We start from the raw sequence: 18,439 nt of genomic DNA, 5'->3' as shown, positions 1-18,439 counted from the left end.
GAGCAAAACAGTACATAAAGCTGAGTATCTTCCATCTGCTCCTCCTGCCACACTCCCATTCCCGGACAGCATCAGCAGTGCTTCCTGTCCCCTGGCTTCCAGCTAGCTCAGTCCATGTACAGAGGGAAGCCACAGGAAGAAAGGCATAAACTCAGGATGATTCCCACGGCCCACCCCCCGCCCCCCGCCCTGGCTACCAAGTGTCTCATGCTGGCACAGCCCCAGCAGAAGACCACGGCTCCCGTCCAGTCCCTCTGGACACAGCTCCCTGCATCTCCAGGTCCTGGTCCCCCACCCCCCCCCGAGGCCCACAGCTGCCTCCTCTCACTGGCCCTAAAGGATTGCACCATCCCTGGCTGCAGTCACTTGCACTTACCCAATGTGGGCAGACACCTATTTCCAGCCAGTTCTCTGGCTGCTGCGCTAGGGAAATGGAATCAAAGAGCCAGGCAGTGCTGAGGTCCTGTCTGATGCTTGAGATCTTCATTTAAAAATAAAACCAGCCATCCCTGTGGGGTGATTCACCTCAGCAACATTGAGGGGCAGTAAAGGTAGCATGGGGCCAGTTTGTTGGTTGACTTTTAAATTTTAGAGCATAAACAAACAACTAAGCTACGAGGGAGTTGACAGGGGAATTTAAAATGTCCGAGGCCAATGAACGAGAGGTTCCAGCAGGGGCAAGGTTTGTTTTAGAGGGTAACCTGGGGTAAATGACTGGAAGTGTTGGAGCGTCAGAGAAAGACCACAGAGGTAAAAGACCCTAGGCAGGTCCTGGGGACCCAGGGTGGGTGTAACACGGAGGGGAGTGGGGGAAGGTGGTGGGGGCAGAGAAATCAGAACTGTGGGGCATGAATAGGAACCTAGGGGGAGGCTTGGGGGTATGAACAAGAGGGAGAAATGAGCCCGGAGCTAATGGTTTTTAAGAATGAGAAGGGATGGGCTGGGCACGGTGGCTCATGCCTGTAATTCCAGCACTTTGGGAGGCCAAGGCGGGTGGATCACGAGGTCAGGAGATCGAGACCATCCTGGCTAACACAGTGAAACCCCGTCTCTACTAAAAATACAAAAACAAAATTAGCCAGGCGTGATGGCGGGCGCATGTAGTCCCAGCTACTCAGGAGGCTGAGGCAGGAGAATGGCGTGAACCCGGGAGGCGGAGCTTGCAGTGAGCTGAGATCGCACCATTACACTCCAGCCTGGGCGACTGAGCGAGACTCCGTCTCAAAAAGAAGAAAGAAAAAAGAATGAGAAGGGATGACTGAAGAGTAGAGAGAGGCACCAACGAGGAGAGGCAGTGGGTGGGAGATGGGGCCTGAGCATTGTAGGGGATGACATGTTAAAGGATGAAAGAGCAGACGGGAGCTGAGCTGGAAGGAGCCGGACATGAGGGAGCCCGGTGCTGTCCCCAGGCATCCTGATGTGGGATAGAAGAGGAAACAGTGCTTTTCAGTGACCAGCTCAGGGATATCCAGGTCCAGTGAGACCAAGCAAAGTACGGGCAGCACGGGAGTGGCCAGAAGAACCCTTCCCTGGACAGGCTGTGGCAGGGGCTCCTCTGGGACATCCAGTCAGCTGCACGTGTCTCGAGGCTTCTGTGTGACGTTGTCCAACACCGCATTTTAAAATAAACTAGGGTTGCACATCAGCTTTGCTGTCAAGGAATTCAAAGGGCATATAAACACTCCCAACCTTTCAGGGAAGAACTGTGTTGCCATTCGACAATACAGACTCTAAACAGTAGACAGGGACACCCATCCTGAGGGCGCCTGTGACAGAAATGGGACCAGAAAGGTCTCCTGCCTTGCAGTTCTTAGTGCCCTGAGCATCTTGGACCTTTTGAAGTCAGACGCTTGACACACAATCACTTCGGAGCAGTGTCCCCATTTTCATTCCAAGGTGTCATGCACAGAAGATCAGAAACTGAAGAAGGGCTTCTTCCTCTGGGGCATAGCCATGATACTGATGAGGCAGAGCAGAGGAGACCTCGCAGGAAGCACAGGGCTCCCCCTTGGTCTTTGTTCTCATTACCCTTACCTCACAAAGAATGCTTCACAAAAGAACTGCATTTAATAAACACCGACTGAGCCACAGCGTCCTGCAGGGAGAGCAGGACTGAGGGTATCGAGTGTACGTCTGTGTAATTGATGGAAATAGCATGCACCACTTGCAAAATGGAAAAATCATTACTCTAAGCTGTTAAATATGTAAGATATCCTTAAAAGATACCTATGATCTTCTGCAAGTCAAATTTCTGGACTTTTAATTAATAACTTTAAAACTGCAGAGAAAAATATAAATGGATAAAATGCAATTTTACATAATGTAAACTACTCCAAAGCCTTTTATCAAGGAACAGTTTATTTTAATACATAAAATGTCTCCTTACGAGCAGTAAACCTTTTCCCAGAAAGTCTATATTCAGAAAGCATACAATTTGAATGCTGATTATTTTAACATGAAAAGTGATTACAAGAAAAACAAACTGTGTTTAGCCTCAGGAGAATTGACAGTTAAACAGTACAGTCAATTTTAGGTGGATGTGTGTCTTTTCCTATGTATAGCAGGAAGGGTTTTGAAACATACGTATTTTTCTGGAGGGGAATCTTGAGTAAGTTATCTCGCATCTTTCTACATTTTGTCCTTGGGGAGAAAGGACACACAGAGGAGGTCATGGTGTTCCAACATTCGCTTGAATTAGAGTGTTAGTGTCAAGGTCTATTCCACTGTGTCTCCGTAGCATCTCCAGGGTAAGCACCTTTTCTTCTTCAAACAGTGGGGTCAGGGTAGTTTTATGACTGACGGGTTGTGATGGATGAAGTTTCTTTTAGTCTTCGAGCAATAGATGGATGTCTATTAATTCCATCCCACCACCACATGAGCCACAAGGAGATAACACATCCCAACAGTGCAGGACACAACCATCATTGGGAAGCCCAGCCTGAAATACAAAGAGAAATGAGTTATGGCATCTGAAATCTGGATAATCTCATGAGATACGGACTCATAGCTCATGAGAACATGGCCTTAGCACCTTTGCATTTTCACAACGGCCACTACCTTTTATTTCCATAAATCAGGAAGTTAGTTTTAGACTAAATTATGTGAATGCATGCTTCTATTAGACATCCTCCATTGTGTGCAATTTTATTTGAGAACTGCTTAAGGTTTTCTCAAATTTTTAATGGCTATATGGAGCCTCTGTTTGTTCACCTATATTAGACTGTTGGTCTTTCAATGCCATGTGCTGGGCCACCATTTAAATCTCTGGATGTTTCCTCTACTTGTGTCATCTTCCAACTTTTCTTCTCTGGAGATTTCCCAGAGATCCCAGCTTCCCGCAGGCTCCTGAAGTCCCTCACACTTAAGGCCAAGGAGAGCTTGAGAAGTAGTGTTGGAAACTAAGGCCAACTGTTGTCTAAGGAAAGGCAAAGGGAAGAAGAAGTTTTTCTTCTGTAGCCGGTGAGGTGTGAGACATGTGGACAAGGAGGGTGTGCACAGATACAAAAGCAGTCATGAGAAGAGAGAAGCATCCCTCATTGTGTGCCTCCTCCAATGTACACACATCTCCACAAATTCCTAACCCAGCTTCCAGGCACTGACAGATGCCACTTGGCATGGGTAATGCACGCTCTGTAGCCATTGCTCAGTGCTGCCTGGTCACTAAGGGAAGCCCCTGCAAATGTTACAATTTTGGTTTCAAAAGGCTTAAGTTTTAGCAGTAAGAGCCTAGCATGTGGTAATTATAAAGACATTCTCTCTTCCCTGGCCATAAGTGTAGGAAGAGGCTACTCAGAAAGAGCCACAGCAAGGGTTCCTCAACAGAGCTACAATTAAACACAAAAACTGATTCCATGAGCGAGACAGCTCCCGAAATTATAGAGCAGACTTGGGCATTTCAAGAAAGTGGTAGGATTCTCTTGGCTTCTCTTCTGAACACATTTTATTTTACAAAACAAACAAAAAGAAACACAGAACATATTTTGGGAAAACTACTTAAATTTCTTGAACTTTATCAACTTTGTTTTTGAAAATAGCTGAACATGTTTGCAAAATGTCAGCCCTGATCATTGAGTTCTGGAAAAACACAACCCACGACAGTGTCTGGTCAACTCCAGGCATCACAGACATCACTGCAAGCCTTCATGGAAGCACAAAGCCTTCGTTCCTCTGTGACAGATTGTGTAGAGTGAGTCAGTGTCAGGTAAGATGCCGAGAATCTCAATCCGGGTGCTGAGACACGTGGCCATGTTTTAGAAGCAAATTTGCTGTGCCAAGGGGTGAATTCCACAAAAAGCAGACCTTGCTTGAGAAGCCCAAGACTGGAGAAAGTTCCTGGTGGGTGGTTTTGCCGTGCTCCCAAGTGAGAGCCACTCATGTCTCGAGGATGGCACCAACGCAGAGAAGGAGCATCACCTAGCATGACCAAACATTTTCATTTCACCCAGAACTGATGCAATCACTCAGACCCATCAGAAACCCTACTCTCCCTCACAACACCTAGTCACTCTCCATGCACAGGACCCTCTCAACTGCCCACAGTGCCTTCTGGAATTGGCATCATCACACCTACTGCAGAGGTGGGATGTTGAGAGGTAAGCAGGCTTGCCTGGGTCTCTCAGCTAGTTTGCTCTGGTGTGACAATCCAAATGCATCAGTCTAACTCTAGTTAGATTGTGTGATTAAGAGTGATTAAGAGTGTGTACTCCTAATCACTACATATGCTGCCTCCCTGTGGACATGGATAAATCATAACGATGGCAACCTGCCATTAGTAGGTAAATGACTTACTGAATATCTGCTGTATGCTAAGGGCCTCATAGACTAGACGTTGACATTATCTATTATTTCCCAAACATGGTGAGGCATGTCATGTTACCCCTATTATATAGATGAAGCAACTGAAGCTTGCATATAGTAGGGAACTTGACAAAGGCCACCACCAGTAAAAGGCAGAGATGGTGTCTTGGAATATTCTTCTGGCTTCAAAACCCAAATGCATTTTCCCAACAGAGATAGGTACCACAATACACTAGCTTAGGGCTCTAGTTTTCAATTCCTGCTCTTGCCCAGTGGCATCACCTTGGAAAAGTATTAAATGTCTCCATAACTCAATTTCTTTATATATAAAATGAAGGTAATAACAGTACCTAAGAGTGCTGTGAGGATTCCATGAGTTCACCCTTATAAATCCCTTAGAACAGTGAGAACAGTGGCCACATAATGAGCCCTCAACAAGTTTTAGCCACAGACCAGTGCTCCTCAAACCGGGACACCTGCCCCAAAGTGCATGTTGACTGGGATTACAAAGTGCCCAAAATCACAGAGTAAGCCTGGAGTACCTCCCTGGTGCATGAGTTGTGTTTGGTGGTAAGGAATTTAATGATACAAATACATAAGGGTTTACCGGAGAAGAGAATTTTACTCTCAAATTAAAGATGATAAAGCAGGCTTCTAGTTCTCAAGCAAGATGAAGTGGATGCATTTCTTCCAATTCCTCCCACTAAGCAGAGCTAAAAGCTTGGCATTTTATAGAAAACAAGCATAAGGAGACCATAAAGATGAAGAGGAGGCAGATCAGCTGGGGATCTTGGGATCCCAAAGAATGGCATGGAGGTGGGTTTCCTTCTTATTTCCCCTCATATATCCTAGACTAGGTGCTGGGAAGCTGATACGTCAGTGGGTACTAGAAAGAAAACAAAAAGCCCCAAGAGAAGCCTACTCTCCCTAGCCAGAAAGCCAGGAAAGGGCACTAAAGCTAGACATAACACTCCTAGATAATAACCACTCCTGCCAAATTCCACGGGAAAAAAAATTAAGCTCCTTGGTGAAGGCCAAGTGGGAACCAGAACTTCCACACTCACCAGGCTGTAGCAAGCCCCTCTCCTGTGGTAACAGCAGAGACCACGTGGGGATCCCACGAGCCAGGGGTGTTTCAAGTTGAATGAGAAAAGCCAATCAATAGAAGCCAATACTGAGGTGATACAGATGTCGAAATTATCTGAAACGGATTTCAAAGCAGCTACCATAAAAATTCTTCAACAAGCAATGACAAACACACTTGAAATAAGTGAAAAAAAATGGAAAGTCTCAGACAAGAAATTGAAACTATAAAGGAGGACCACATGGAAATTTTTCAGTTCAACTGAAGTAAAACTCTAACGGAATGGGCACAATAATATAATGGAGAGTATAAAGGAAAGAATCGGTGAACTTGAAGATACAACAACAGAAATTGTTCATCTGAAAAATGAAAAAAGACAAAAAAACAAAAGGAACCAACCCTCAGAGATCTGTGGGACATGAACAAAAGACCTAACATTTGTATCATTGGAGAAAGAGGGCAGGGATGAAAAAGTATTCAAAGAAATAATGATTTAAAAACTGGTAAAAGATATAAACCTAGAGATTTAAGAAGCAGGGAAAATCCTAAAAAGGCTAGGCACCCCCCAAAATCTATGCCAAGACACAACAATCAACAAATCAAACTCGTGAAAACTAAAGAAAGATAAAATTTCTTGAAAGCAGTCAGAGATAAATGACAATTTACCTATAGAGAAAAACTACAAGTTTCTCCTCAGAAACCATGGAGGCCAGAAAAAAGTGGCATAATATTTTTAATTGCTAAAAGACATGAACAATCAACCCCAATTTCTATATCCATCAAAAATATCCTTCAGGAATAAAGGGAGACTCAAGACACTCTCAGATGAAGAAAAACTAGAAGAGCAGCAAACTTACCCTAAAAGTACTGCTAAGAAGGTCTTCAAACAGAAATGAAATGATAAAAAGAAGGAATCTTGAAGTATCAGGAAGGAATAACAAAAGAAAGAGCAAATGTATGGTTAAAAATGATAAACTTTCCTTTTCATCTTGAGTTTTTAAATTATGTTTGATGGTTGAAACAAAATAAATAGCAAAATAGTAAAAGCACGGATAAAGATAAACCACACGAACAGTAATCAAAAGAGTAGGAATGGCTATATTAATATCACATGAAGTATATTTCAGAGCAAAGAACATTTCCAAGGCAGAGAGGGATATTGCATATAGATAAAGCAGTCAATCCATTGAGAGATCATAGTTATCCTGAATGTGTATTCACCAAATAACTGAGCTGAAAAATTGAAACAAAAACTGACAAAATGACAAGAGAAAGTGGCACATGCACAAATGGATTGTAGACTGACAAATCCACTATTATAGATGGAGACTTTTACTCTCTCTCTCTGTAATTCATGGAAGAACTAGAAAGAAATTCAGCAGAGAGAACTCAACAATATCTTCCAGCAATCAAATCTTGCTGATACTACAGAGTGCTCCAGCCAACAACAGCAGAATGCACATTCCTTTCAGCATCCAAGAAACATTTAGCAAGACAGATCATATCCTGGACCAAAAAATAAACATCAACAAGTTTAAAAGAATTAAAATTATACAGAGGGTTTTTTTTCTTAACATAAGCAATCAAACTAATTTTGATTTCAAATTTGATTTGATTTGATTTGCTAATTTGATAAGAAATCAGTAACAGAAAGGCAACCAGAAACTATCCAAGCATTTTCAAATTAAATATTACACTTCTAAATAATTCATAGATCCAAGAGATTGTCATAAGGAAAGTAAAGAAAACACATGGAACTGAATGAAAATGGAGCATCATTTTCTAATTTATGATCTCTGTGTTACCTCAACCCTATAAAGAAAATCATCTAGGAAAAGAAAGCAAATTAAAAACTACAGCTAATATGTCACTTGTTGAGAAGGAAACGTATAGCACTAAATGTTTGTATTAGAAAAAAGAAAAGGTCTTAAATCAATAATTTAAGTTCCCATCTTAAGGAAATAGAAAAAGAATTTAAAAATAAACCCAAAAACAAGCAGAAGAAAAGAAATAATAAAGATAAGAGCATAAATTCATGAATTTAAAAATAGGAAAACAGTGGAGAAAAATCAATGAAACAAAGCTGATTTTTTGAAAAAGATCAATAAAATTAACCAGCTTCTAGAAGGACTGACAAGTAAAAAGAGAAAAAAGACAAATGGTCAATATCAATGAAACAGGAGTTATCACAAAAAACCTTCAGGATTTAATCAAAAGATTAAAAGTTTCTCATATTAACTACTGTTGTACTATTAACAATTGTATACATATACATTTAACAACTAGAATGAAATAATTTAAATCACCCTATATATATTAGAGAATTTAAACTGGTAGTTAGAGACCTTCCAAAAAAGAAAATTGTAAGGCCAGATTGTCTCACTGGTGAATTCTGTGAAATATTTAAAGAACTAACACTAATTCTATACAAATGCTTCCAGAAAATAAAAGGGGAGGGAACATCATTTTCTAAATTATTTTATGATCCCTGTATTACCTCAACCCCATAAAGAAAATCATCTAGGAAAAGGAAGCAAATGAAAAAACTACAGCTAATATAATACTTAATAATGAGAAACTGAATGCTTCTCCCCCACAGGATTCTCACCACTCTTATTCAACATAGTACTGAAAGCCCAAGTCAGTATAATAAGGCAAAAGACACACAGACTAAATAATAGATGAAATAAAATTCTCTCTATTTGCAGATGACATGATAGTTTACATTAAAAAATCCTAAGAAATTGAAAAAAAAAGCAAAACAAAACATTTCTAAAACTAATCAGTGAGCAGTAAGTTCAGCAAGGACTGCAACACAAGATCAACATTCAAACCTTATTTTTTCCTATAAACTACCAATGGATACATAAAAATTAAAATTAAAAACACAATACCACTTAAAATCACTCCAATTAAAATTAAACACTTAGGCATAAACTTAAATCTTGTTTTAAACTTAAATCGTGTTTGTAACTTACAGCACACCAGCATCTGTGTGCTGTAAGTTACAAAATGGTGATTAAAAAAAAAAAAACCCAAAGCAGTTCTAGATAAATGGAGAGATATAGAGTGTTCATTAATGGAAGACTCAACATAGACAAAATGTTAATTTGCCCCAAATTGATTCCAGGTTTAATGCAATTCCTAGCAGAAATTTTTCTAGCCATAGAAATGTATTCTAAATGTATATGGAAAGGCACAGGCTCTAGAATAGCAAAGACAATCTTAACAAAGAAGAACTGAAGGGGAGACCCACTCTATCCAACATGAAGGTCTACTATGTAGCACCAGTAATTAAGGCAATACAGCACGGATGCAGATATAGACACATGGATCAATGGGCCAGAACACAGAACCTGAAAACAGACCCATAAAGACATGCCCAACTTATTTTTTTTAAGATAAGGGGTCTCATTCTGTCATCCAGGCTGGAGCGCATTGGCGTCCTCACAGCTCCTTACAGCCTTGACCTCCCAGGCTCAAGGGATGCTCTTGCCTTAGCCTCCCAGCCAGCTGGAACTACAGGTGCCACCATGCCCAGTGTGCCCAGCTTATTTTTGACAAAGATGCAAAAGTGAGTCTTTGCAAGAATAGCCTTTTCTTTCTTTATATTTGTATAAATGTAAGGGGTATAAGTGCAGTTTCGTAACATGGACATATTGCATAGTGGTGAGGTCTGGGCTTTTAGTGTAATATCACCAGAATAATGTACTTTAAAGTAATTTCCCATCCCTCACCCTCTCCCACCCTCCCACCTTTCTGAGTCTACAATGACTATTATTCCATACTCCATGTCCATGTGAGACAGAGTAGACACAGGACTCAGCCCACCTCCACTATGGTATTTTTCCATGCATGCCCATTGACCAGACCTTGCAAGCTGTCTGAAGAAACTGAGATAAGCAGCTTCCCACCATAAATCTTATTCAAGGAGCCATATCTGCTGACTGCAGGACCTCAGAAACCTAAAATAAGCAACATCCTAATATAAATCTCACTCAAAAAAAGTTAACCCCAACACCAGCATGTACCTAAGAGCAGAATAATGAGCCATCTTTAACCCATGACTTATTGTAATACTGAAATCCCCACCCAGGGAGGGGCTTATCTGCCATTTTCTAATCATGTGACATATGGATTAGCATGCCCCCTTACTAGCCTGTGCACCCGAACACTCCACCCTGCACATTCAGTGATGCTTACCTACTTCCTGCATGTCACCCTCCTTAAGACACCACAATGCACTCCCCTCAGGGTGTCAGCCAGGTAACATTTGTTCCTGCACTAAATCTCCCTTATGCCCAACCTTTCTGGGCCTAAGTCTTAATGGACCTTGTCTAAAAACGGTTTGCCTAGGCTTGTGTTAATTTCTATTACATTGAGAGCCAAAAATCTCATGCTGATAACACATGTACATGTTATTAAGCTCCTGCTTATAAGTGAGAACACGTGGTATTTGTCTTTCTGTTTCTGAGTTATTTCACTTAAGAAAAGGACCTCCAGTTCCATCCATGTTGCCACAAATGACGTGATTTCATTTGTTATGGCTGAGTAGTATTCCACTGAGCATATACACTACACTTTAGGATGCCCTTTTTGACAAATACTTCTAGAGCAATTGGGTATCTGAATGTCAGAAAATAAATTTCAACCTCAACCTCACACTTTATGCAAACATTAACTCATAATGGATCATAGATTTAAATGCAAAATGTAAAACTACAAAACATTTAGAAGAAAACATAGGATAAAAATCTGAGGCCTACAGTTTAGTGAAGAGTTCTTAGGCATGACACCAAAAGTATGATTCCATAAGAAAAAAAAATTGATAAAATCAACTTCATCAAAATAAAAATATTTTTTAAAACATTTGGTCAATAAATAAAAGACCCTGCTAGGAGGGTATAAAGACATGCTACTGGCTAGGAGAAAACATTTGCAGACCATAGACCAGTCAAAGGATTCTTATCTAGAATATATGAAAAGATCTCAAAACTCAGCGGTACAAACACTAAACAATCCAATTAGAAAATGAACAAAAGACATGAAGAGACATTTCACTGAAGCTATATGAGTGGAAAACCAGCACACAAAAAGATGCCTCACATCACTAGCCATTAGGGAAGTGGGCAATGATGCGGCTGCTGTGAGTGGTTGCGATGCTGGTGTGATGGAGATATCCCTGGCTATGGGAGGGCCCTTCCTGTGGGGAGACAGGCAGCAGATGCCCAGGGCACAGCTGGCTGGGAGGCAGGCACCCTCCTGGGAAGCAGGGCTGCTGGGCTGGGAGGAGACTGTGCCTCAGGGAGAAGGTGAGGTTGCCCTGGTACTGGGTGGGAGTGAGTGGTGAGGGCCTGGCCAAATGTAGGTGACAGGACAGCCTCTGTGTCCATTTAACAAGGCACAGTTTCAGACAGGGTGCGAGGCAGCCAGAGACACATTTAATATTCACTGAGCTTCAGGAGAGCTGATCACCCCAGGCCAAGGCCAACAATGCCCAGTGTCCTCACTAAGAAACCCCTCAGGACACAGGTTCCAAACCAGCTACTGGGGGGTGGGTGTGTGGGGAGTGGAGAGAGACAGAGAGAGAGGTAGGAGGGAAGGGAGAGGGAGAGAGAGACAGAGGGAGAAATGGAAGGCACTGAGAAACAGAAGGGACAGGGGAGAGAGACAGAAGGAAAAAGGGAGAGGGATCAGAGGTAGTACAGAAAGAGGGAGGAGGGAGACGGGGAGAGAGAAAGAAGGAGGGACAGAGGCAAGGAGAGGGGAAGAGAGAGAGGGGAAAATAGAGGGGAGAAAGGAGACGCAGGAGGGGGAGGAGATTGGCATCAAATGCCAGCTCTAGTATTTTATATCCTGGCTTCATCATCTGCTTGCAGGGTTACCATGAGCCAGCAAAGAATAACACTCACACTGAAAGGCATTTTGCACATGCCACAAGATCCCTGAAAGAGCCCTTATCTCATAAAGATGCACACAGTAGGGCTTCCATGAATGAAAATCTCCCCTTCCATTCCAAAGACAACTCAAGGTAAACTGCTCCCTTTTTACAGACCAGGAGCCAACAAACTACAGCCTCAGGCCAAATGTGGTCACCACCTTTTTCTTGTGAGAAAACTCCACTGGGACTGGGACTCAGCCGCCCATGCATTTGCTTGCTGTCTACGGCCACCCCAGAGCCACCAAGGTAGAGTCCAGTGGAGCAGTTGTGACAGAGGCCTTGCGGTCCACAAAGCCTGAAATATGCATTCACCCTTACTGAAAACACTTGCTGACCCTAAGAATATCAGGTCCTGGGAAGGTGAAGGAGTTACAGGAAAAGGGTACTGATCCAGACCCCAAGAGAGGATTCTTAGATCTTGCCCAAGAAAACACTTGAGGTGAATCCATAGAGTAAAGCAAAAGCAAGTGTATTAAGAAAGTAAAGGAATAAAGAATGGCTAGTCCATAGGCAGAGCAGCAGCTTGGGCTGCTGGACTAAGGATACGTGTAGCTATTTCTTGATATTTCGTGTAGATATTTCTTGCTAAACAAGGGGTGGATTATTCATAAGTTTTCCAGGAAAGGGGTGGGCAATTCCCAGAACTGAGGGTTCCTCCCATTTTTAGACTGTATAGACTAACTTCCTGATGTTGCCATGGCATTTGTGAACTGTCAAGGTGCTGGTGGGAGTGTCTCTTACCAGGTGAGTGTGGCAGGCCAGGTCTCACGGACGCAGGCCTCCAAAAAACTATCTCAGCACTGACTGAGTGCTCAGGTTCAACATCAAAAGCTGAGAGAGCCAGTGTCCTTATACAAACACTAGAATGTAAAAAAAGGCCACCAAGAGTTTTGCCCAGGCCTTTCCTGGGCCTTGAAGCATGACAAGATAACGAGGGAATTCTTAACGGGACCCGTTTAGGATTAAACAAGTTTTATTGGGGGTCTGAAGAAACTCCCCAGGCTTCCACAAACAAGTTTATTTGGGGTCTGAAGGAACTCCCCATAACTCCATGATTTAGCAAGAGACAAGACAATCACTCAAGCACCTGGACCCATTTAGATTAAGTAAATTTCCTGAGGCTCCAGAGGAAGGTTTTCAGGACTCAAGTCTTAGTTATGGATTAGAAATTAATCACTTATGTCTTTAAATGAAAGAATCACACTTACATGTAGACATATAGCTTAGAAGGTTATAGCTGGAAGGCTGTAATCTTGAGTTGGTCTGGAGATATTTACCAGACCTTCTCCCTTAACCAGTTATAGAAATAAAATAAAACTCTTTTCCTTTCCCAGTTCATCTGCATCCTGTTATTGGGCTTCGAGAATAATAAGCCCGACCCTCAGTTTGGTCCGGGAACAGGAATGCATTATAATTGGTGTATAATGAGCAGTGCGAACAATCAGAGGTCACTCTCATCACCATCTTGGTTTTGGTGGGTTTTGGCCAGTTTCTTTATTGCAAACTGTTTTATCAGCAAAGTCTTTGTGACCTGTATCTTGTGCCAACCTCCTAACTCATCCCGTGAATTAGAATGCCTACCTTCCTGGGAATGCTGCCCAGCAGGCCTCAGCCTCATTTTAAGATGGAGTCAACCCCTATTTAAGATGGAGTCGCCCTGGTTCAGACATCTCTGACAAAGGAACTTGTCAGCTTCTTGTCAGCCTCTATCTAAAATGCAAGGAAGTCCAGACCAATAAATATGTTGTGTAGTCTTAAATGTTCAACTATCACATTTTTTAAAGTAAAAGGAAACAGATGAAATTAAGTATAATAATATATTTTATTTAACCTAACATATCCAAAATATTATTTGACCATATAGTCAACATAACATTTTGATGGAATAGTTGACATTTTTTAAATAAAAAAAAATCCAGTATGGATGTTCTACTCATGGCACTGAAGCATGCCCTGAGAAGGACCCTATGGTCATCTCTGAAAAGAATGTGTGCTCAGAGTTCCCAGCTAAGGAATCTGGGAGCAGCCAACCCAGACATTCGCTCCTTCTCTATGAAGGACACTGACACTGCCTTGTCTCTCTCTCCCTCAGTGGCTAAGTTGGAACCTGTGTCCTGAGGGGTTTCTTAGTGAGGACACTAGGCAGGGTTGACCTTGGCTTGGGGTGGTCAGCTCTCCTGAAGCTCAGTGAATGTTAAATGTCTCTCTGGCAGCCTCACACCCTGTCTGAAACTCTGCTTTGTGAAATGGACACAGAGGGTGTCCTGTCACCTACCTTTGGCTAGGTCCTCACCACTCACTCCTACCCAGTACCAGGGCAGCCTCACCTTTTCCCTGAGGCACAGTCTCCTCCCAGCCCAGCAGCCCTGCTTCCCAGGAGGGCACCTGCCTCCCAGCCATCCCTTGAACACAGGCAGGCTACCCTGGGGATCCAGGCCCTTGGTTCTGGGCCAAATAGAGGTTGCTAGGTGGAGGGCGCCAAGTGAAAATGCTCTGTAATCTGCCTGCTCTTTACAAACTGGAGAGGATTTTCCTGTCCTGCCCACTGCTCCTGGACCTCCCTGTATGAAATCCTCAATAAACCTTACGTCTCCTTCCCTGGCCCCTTCTTCGCCCCTATCCAGCGGGAAGTCCCAGTTCCCAAATACCGACCTCTGGAGTTGGGCTACATGGCTTCTCCCTTTTCTAGGTCCTGTGACCGCCATCTTGCTATTACTCGCCTTCGGGCCCTGTACTTTTAACCTCCTTGTCAAATTAGTTTCCTCTAGGATCAAGGCTATCAAACTACAGATGGTCTTACAAATGGAACCCCAAATGAGCTCAACTAACAACTTCTACTGAGGAGCCATGGACTGACCCACCGGCCCTTTGACTGGCCTAAAGAGTTCCCCTCTGGAGGACACTACAACTGCAGGGCACCTTCTTTGCCCCTATCCAGCAGGAAGTCCCAATTCCCAACAGCAATTGGGGTGTCCTGTTTAGAGGGGTGATTGAGAGGTGAAGCCAGCTGGATTTCTTGGGTTGAGTGGGGACTAGAAGAACTTTTCTAACTAGAGGATTGTAAATGCACCAATCAGCACTCTGTAAAAATGCACCAATCAGCACTCTGTGTCTAGCTAAAGGATTGTAAATGCACCAATCAGCACTCTGTGTCTAGCTAAAGGATTGTAAATGCACCAATCAGCGCTCTGTGTCTAGCTAAAGGATTGTAAATGCACCAATCAGCACTCTGTAAAAATGCACCAATCAGCACTCTATGTCTAGCTAAAGGATTGTAAATGCACCAATCAGCACTCTGTAAAAACGCACCAATCAGCACTCTGTGTCTAGCTAAGGGATTGTAAGTGCACCAATCAGCACTCTGTAAAATGGACCAATCAGCACTCTGTAAAATGGACTAATCAGCAGGATGTGGGTGGGGACAAATAAGCGAATAAAAGCTGGCCACCCCAGCCAGCAGTGGCAACCTGCTGAGGTCCCCTTCCACACTGTGGAAGCTTTGTTCTTTCACTCTTCACACTAAATCTTGCTGCTGCTCAAACAAAACAAAACAAACAAAACAAAAACTCCTACTGGAGTCAGAGGGGTCGCATGACAATGGCACACCTCTGTTTGGACTTGCCACATTTTAAGCTCAGCAGCCACAATGGCAGTGGAGGAAGGGGGAATAGTGTACTGGACAGAGGGCTCCAGGAAGGCCTGGCTTCCAGCTGAAAGCGGTTGGAAAGGCAGACTTGCAGCTGTGACCTGGCGCAGGGAGGGCCGGCCCGGGATGGGTCTTTCTAGGTGGATGCCTGTGAGGTGCGGCCCCTGCCAAGAAAGCAGGTCTGAGCCGGGCAGGCTGAGGGAGCTCCACCGCCCTACAGGGACCATCTTACACTGCAGCCTCTTCCTTATACATTTTGGAAGTCATGAAAAAAATTCCTGTATTACTGAGAAAAGAAATATAGCTTTGAGCAGTGTAACTTCTGTGAGATATGCAAAATTATCAGGTCCAGAGAGAATCGAGTATGGGACTTCAGTCACACGCCGTCACTCCTCCTCTCCTGCCCCCACACCCAGGGGCAACTGTTTAAAGACACTGTGTTCCCGACTAGCCGCCTCACCTATTATCTTCTCCTGCCTGGAATTTGTGATACAAAGAACAATGTATAGCAAATCAATAGCTTATGTTATTCTAATGTAAATTCTCGGTAACAACTTAGGAAGTGCCAGTTCTTTTTTCCTTAAAAACTCTCTTGTAACTGCAGCTAATCTGAGTGTACATTCAGGGCAAGTTGAATCTATGCTCCTGGCTTGGCCAGCCTCGAGCTTTGGACTTGAATAAACTTTATATTTAGTCATGTTTTATGAATCTTGTTTTTTAGGGTTGACATTAGTTAGAGTCAAGAAGAGACCAGTGATAACCCTGCCTATGGGACCCTGTGGTGGCAGCCCCCGTTCACAGCGGCACACGCCCGAGTTTCTGAAGGGGAAGGCAAGGCCTGCGGGCAGCTCTTTCCCTGGCACTTCAAAGGCTGGCCTGTTTCTTCTGGGGCCGAGCCAGTTGCTTCCTCCCATGGGATGCAAGCAGCTTGATTGGAGCTTCAATGCTTCATGCGCTGCCCAGCCGGGAGGCAGCTGGAGGGAGATTTATTTGAAGAGAGGATGTTATGACTTCCTGTCGCTGCCAGGACGACTCCAGATACACAGGACACGGATGCTGCGAGTTCACCGGGAGCCTCCATTTCCCAGAAGATCCATTTGTCTTGCACCCTAAGCCTCTCCTCAAGGCAACAATCTCAACCAAAAGCTCAGGAAAAGGGCATTTGTTCAACATCCAGCATCACACTACGCCTTCATCTCCCTCCGGGGTGATTTTCAATCTATTCTGGCTCTCTCACCATGCCGTGTTAGGGAAGGCAAAACCACTTGCGTGTCAAAGCACAAATCACGATGCACACGTCAGATGGACGCCCACACAGCCCCTGTGTTACACGCGTTTAGTTTTAAGTTAAAAACCTGCCTGTGCTGACACACAGTTCTCTAAGGAACCGAGGCTTCCGGATTGCTGGGAAATGGGTCAGCCCCAGAATAGTGCCCGGAGCGTTTCCAACAGAGCCTGGCTTCCAAAAGAAGTGTCTGCTAATGAAGTCTCCTACTTGAGTCTCAGACTGAAATCATTCTTCCTGTTTATGTTTCCTTTCCAAAAGACTACACATTGGGTGCAGCGCACACTGCTAAGGTGAGGGGTGCACCAAAATCTCAGGAATCACCACCCAAGAACTTATCCATGGAACCAGACACCACCTGTTTCCCCTAAAACCTATTGAAATAAAAAAAAAGGCTTTAATAACAAACCATAACTATGGTTTTTAAACAAAAAGCCATTTGGCTGTCGCCCTTCTACAAAGGTAACACGTGATTCTGAGCAGAAGGAAGAACTGCTTCTACTTCCGAAGGCCCATGGAGGAGGCCCATGGAGGATGCACGACAAGCCGCCCGGGCACGGAGGCTGTCCCTTTTCTGTGCCAGTGGACCCCTTGAGGCCTGCCCTCCCCAGCACCTCAGCCTGTGTGCAGCACCTGGGCCTGTGTGCAGCGCCTCGGCCTGTGCGCGGCCCCTCTAGGCCTCAGGACAAGGCTCATCCTCAGCCCCCATCTGAACAGCCTCACACCCCATCTCCTGGGTCTCCCAGGGTAATAGTCCTTAGCTAACTCCTTTTATGAGCAAAGGCTAGAAGCTGAGATGGGGAAGGGGCCCCCTTTTTTGGAGGGCCTGCAGTGCCCCCCAGCCCTAGCACCACCAAGCATGGAAATACAATATCCCAACTCAGTTCCATAACAAAGTCTCGGTCCCTGGAAACAAAGCTCATCCTCGTATTTGCCACACAAAGCAAGAGCGTTTCCAGGCGGGCTGAGGGAAGGGGCGTTCAGGGCGGGGGCTCCGAGGGGTCCGCAGGCCTCCTGGTCGCGCGGGGCCACGGAGACACTGCGCGGACCCCAAGCCGGGAGGGGCCAGGGACGGGCAACGCGGGGCCGGGCGAGCTTTCAGTGCGCCCAGTTTCTCAGGCCTCCAGCCCTGTGTGGCGCTGTCCCCGTCTCCGCCGGCAGAAGAGGCTCACTGCCGCCTGTCTGGTCTCCCTGAGAACCGGCATCCACACCAGCTGCCCTGGAGAAGCGACCACCTCCCGGCTCCAGGACCCTCCCCGCAGGAGCCGCCGCCGGGCTCCCTTCCTTCCTCCCTCGCCGCCGGGGAAGGTCCCCGATGGGCGCGCACGGTGCCCAGCGCAGCTGCCCTTGGCCTCCCGTGTCCTTACCCACTTCCCTCCTCAGAACCCGGCCGCTCCCGTGGCCTCTGAATCCAAGATGGACAGCGGTGGCTTCGGCCCTCTCCACCAGGGAGCTCTTTCCCGCTTCTTTCTTACTTCCCTCCCTTCCTCTTTTCCTTCCTTCCTTCCCTCCCTCCCTTCATTCCTCCTTCCCTTCCTCTTTTCCTTCCTTCCTTCCTCTCTCCCTCCCTCCCTTCCATCCTTCCTTCCTCCCTGTTTTCCTTCCTCCCTCTTTTCCTTCCTTCCTTTCTTCCTTCCTTCCCTCCCTTCCTTCCCTCCTTCCCATCCCCTTTTCCTTCCTTCCCTC

General features: G+C 44.8%; 1 protein-coding gene across 11 annotated transcripts in view; it reads right to left on the bottom strand.

Annotated features, from left to right (window-relative positions):
* Positions 1-2,236: 2,236 nt before the first annotated feature.
* The window catches only part of OCA2 (OCA2 melanosomal transmembrane protein), a 345,392-nt gene continuing 329,189 nt past the window's right edge, over positions 2,237-18,439 (bottom strand). For 8 of the 11 annotated variants that reach the window (XM_054667272.2, XM_016927803.4, XM_009428673.5 and 5 more), the window contains one exon: positions 2,345-2,938. In XM_054667272.2, the coding sequence (XP_054523247.1) occupies positions 2,854-2,938 (85 nt within the window). In that variant the 3' untranslated portion in view covers positions 2,345-2,853. Of the gene's footprint in view, positions 2,939-18,439 lie in introns of all 11 variants that reach the window. The other 3 variants (XM_054667274.2, XM_016927805.4, XM_016927806.4) reach the window with 3 other exon arrangements.

The sequence above is a fragment of the Pan troglodytes genome, chromosome 16 (assembly GCF_028858775.2).
Source record: "Pan troglodytes isolate AG18354 chromosome 16, NHGRI_mPanTro3-v2.0_pri, whole genome shotgun sequence".
Taxonomy (NCBI): domain Eukaryota; kingdom Metazoa; phylum Chordata; class Mammalia; order Primates; family Hominidae; genus Pan; species Pan troglodytes.
This window is presented reverse-complemented; position numbering and strand designations above follow the sequence as displayed.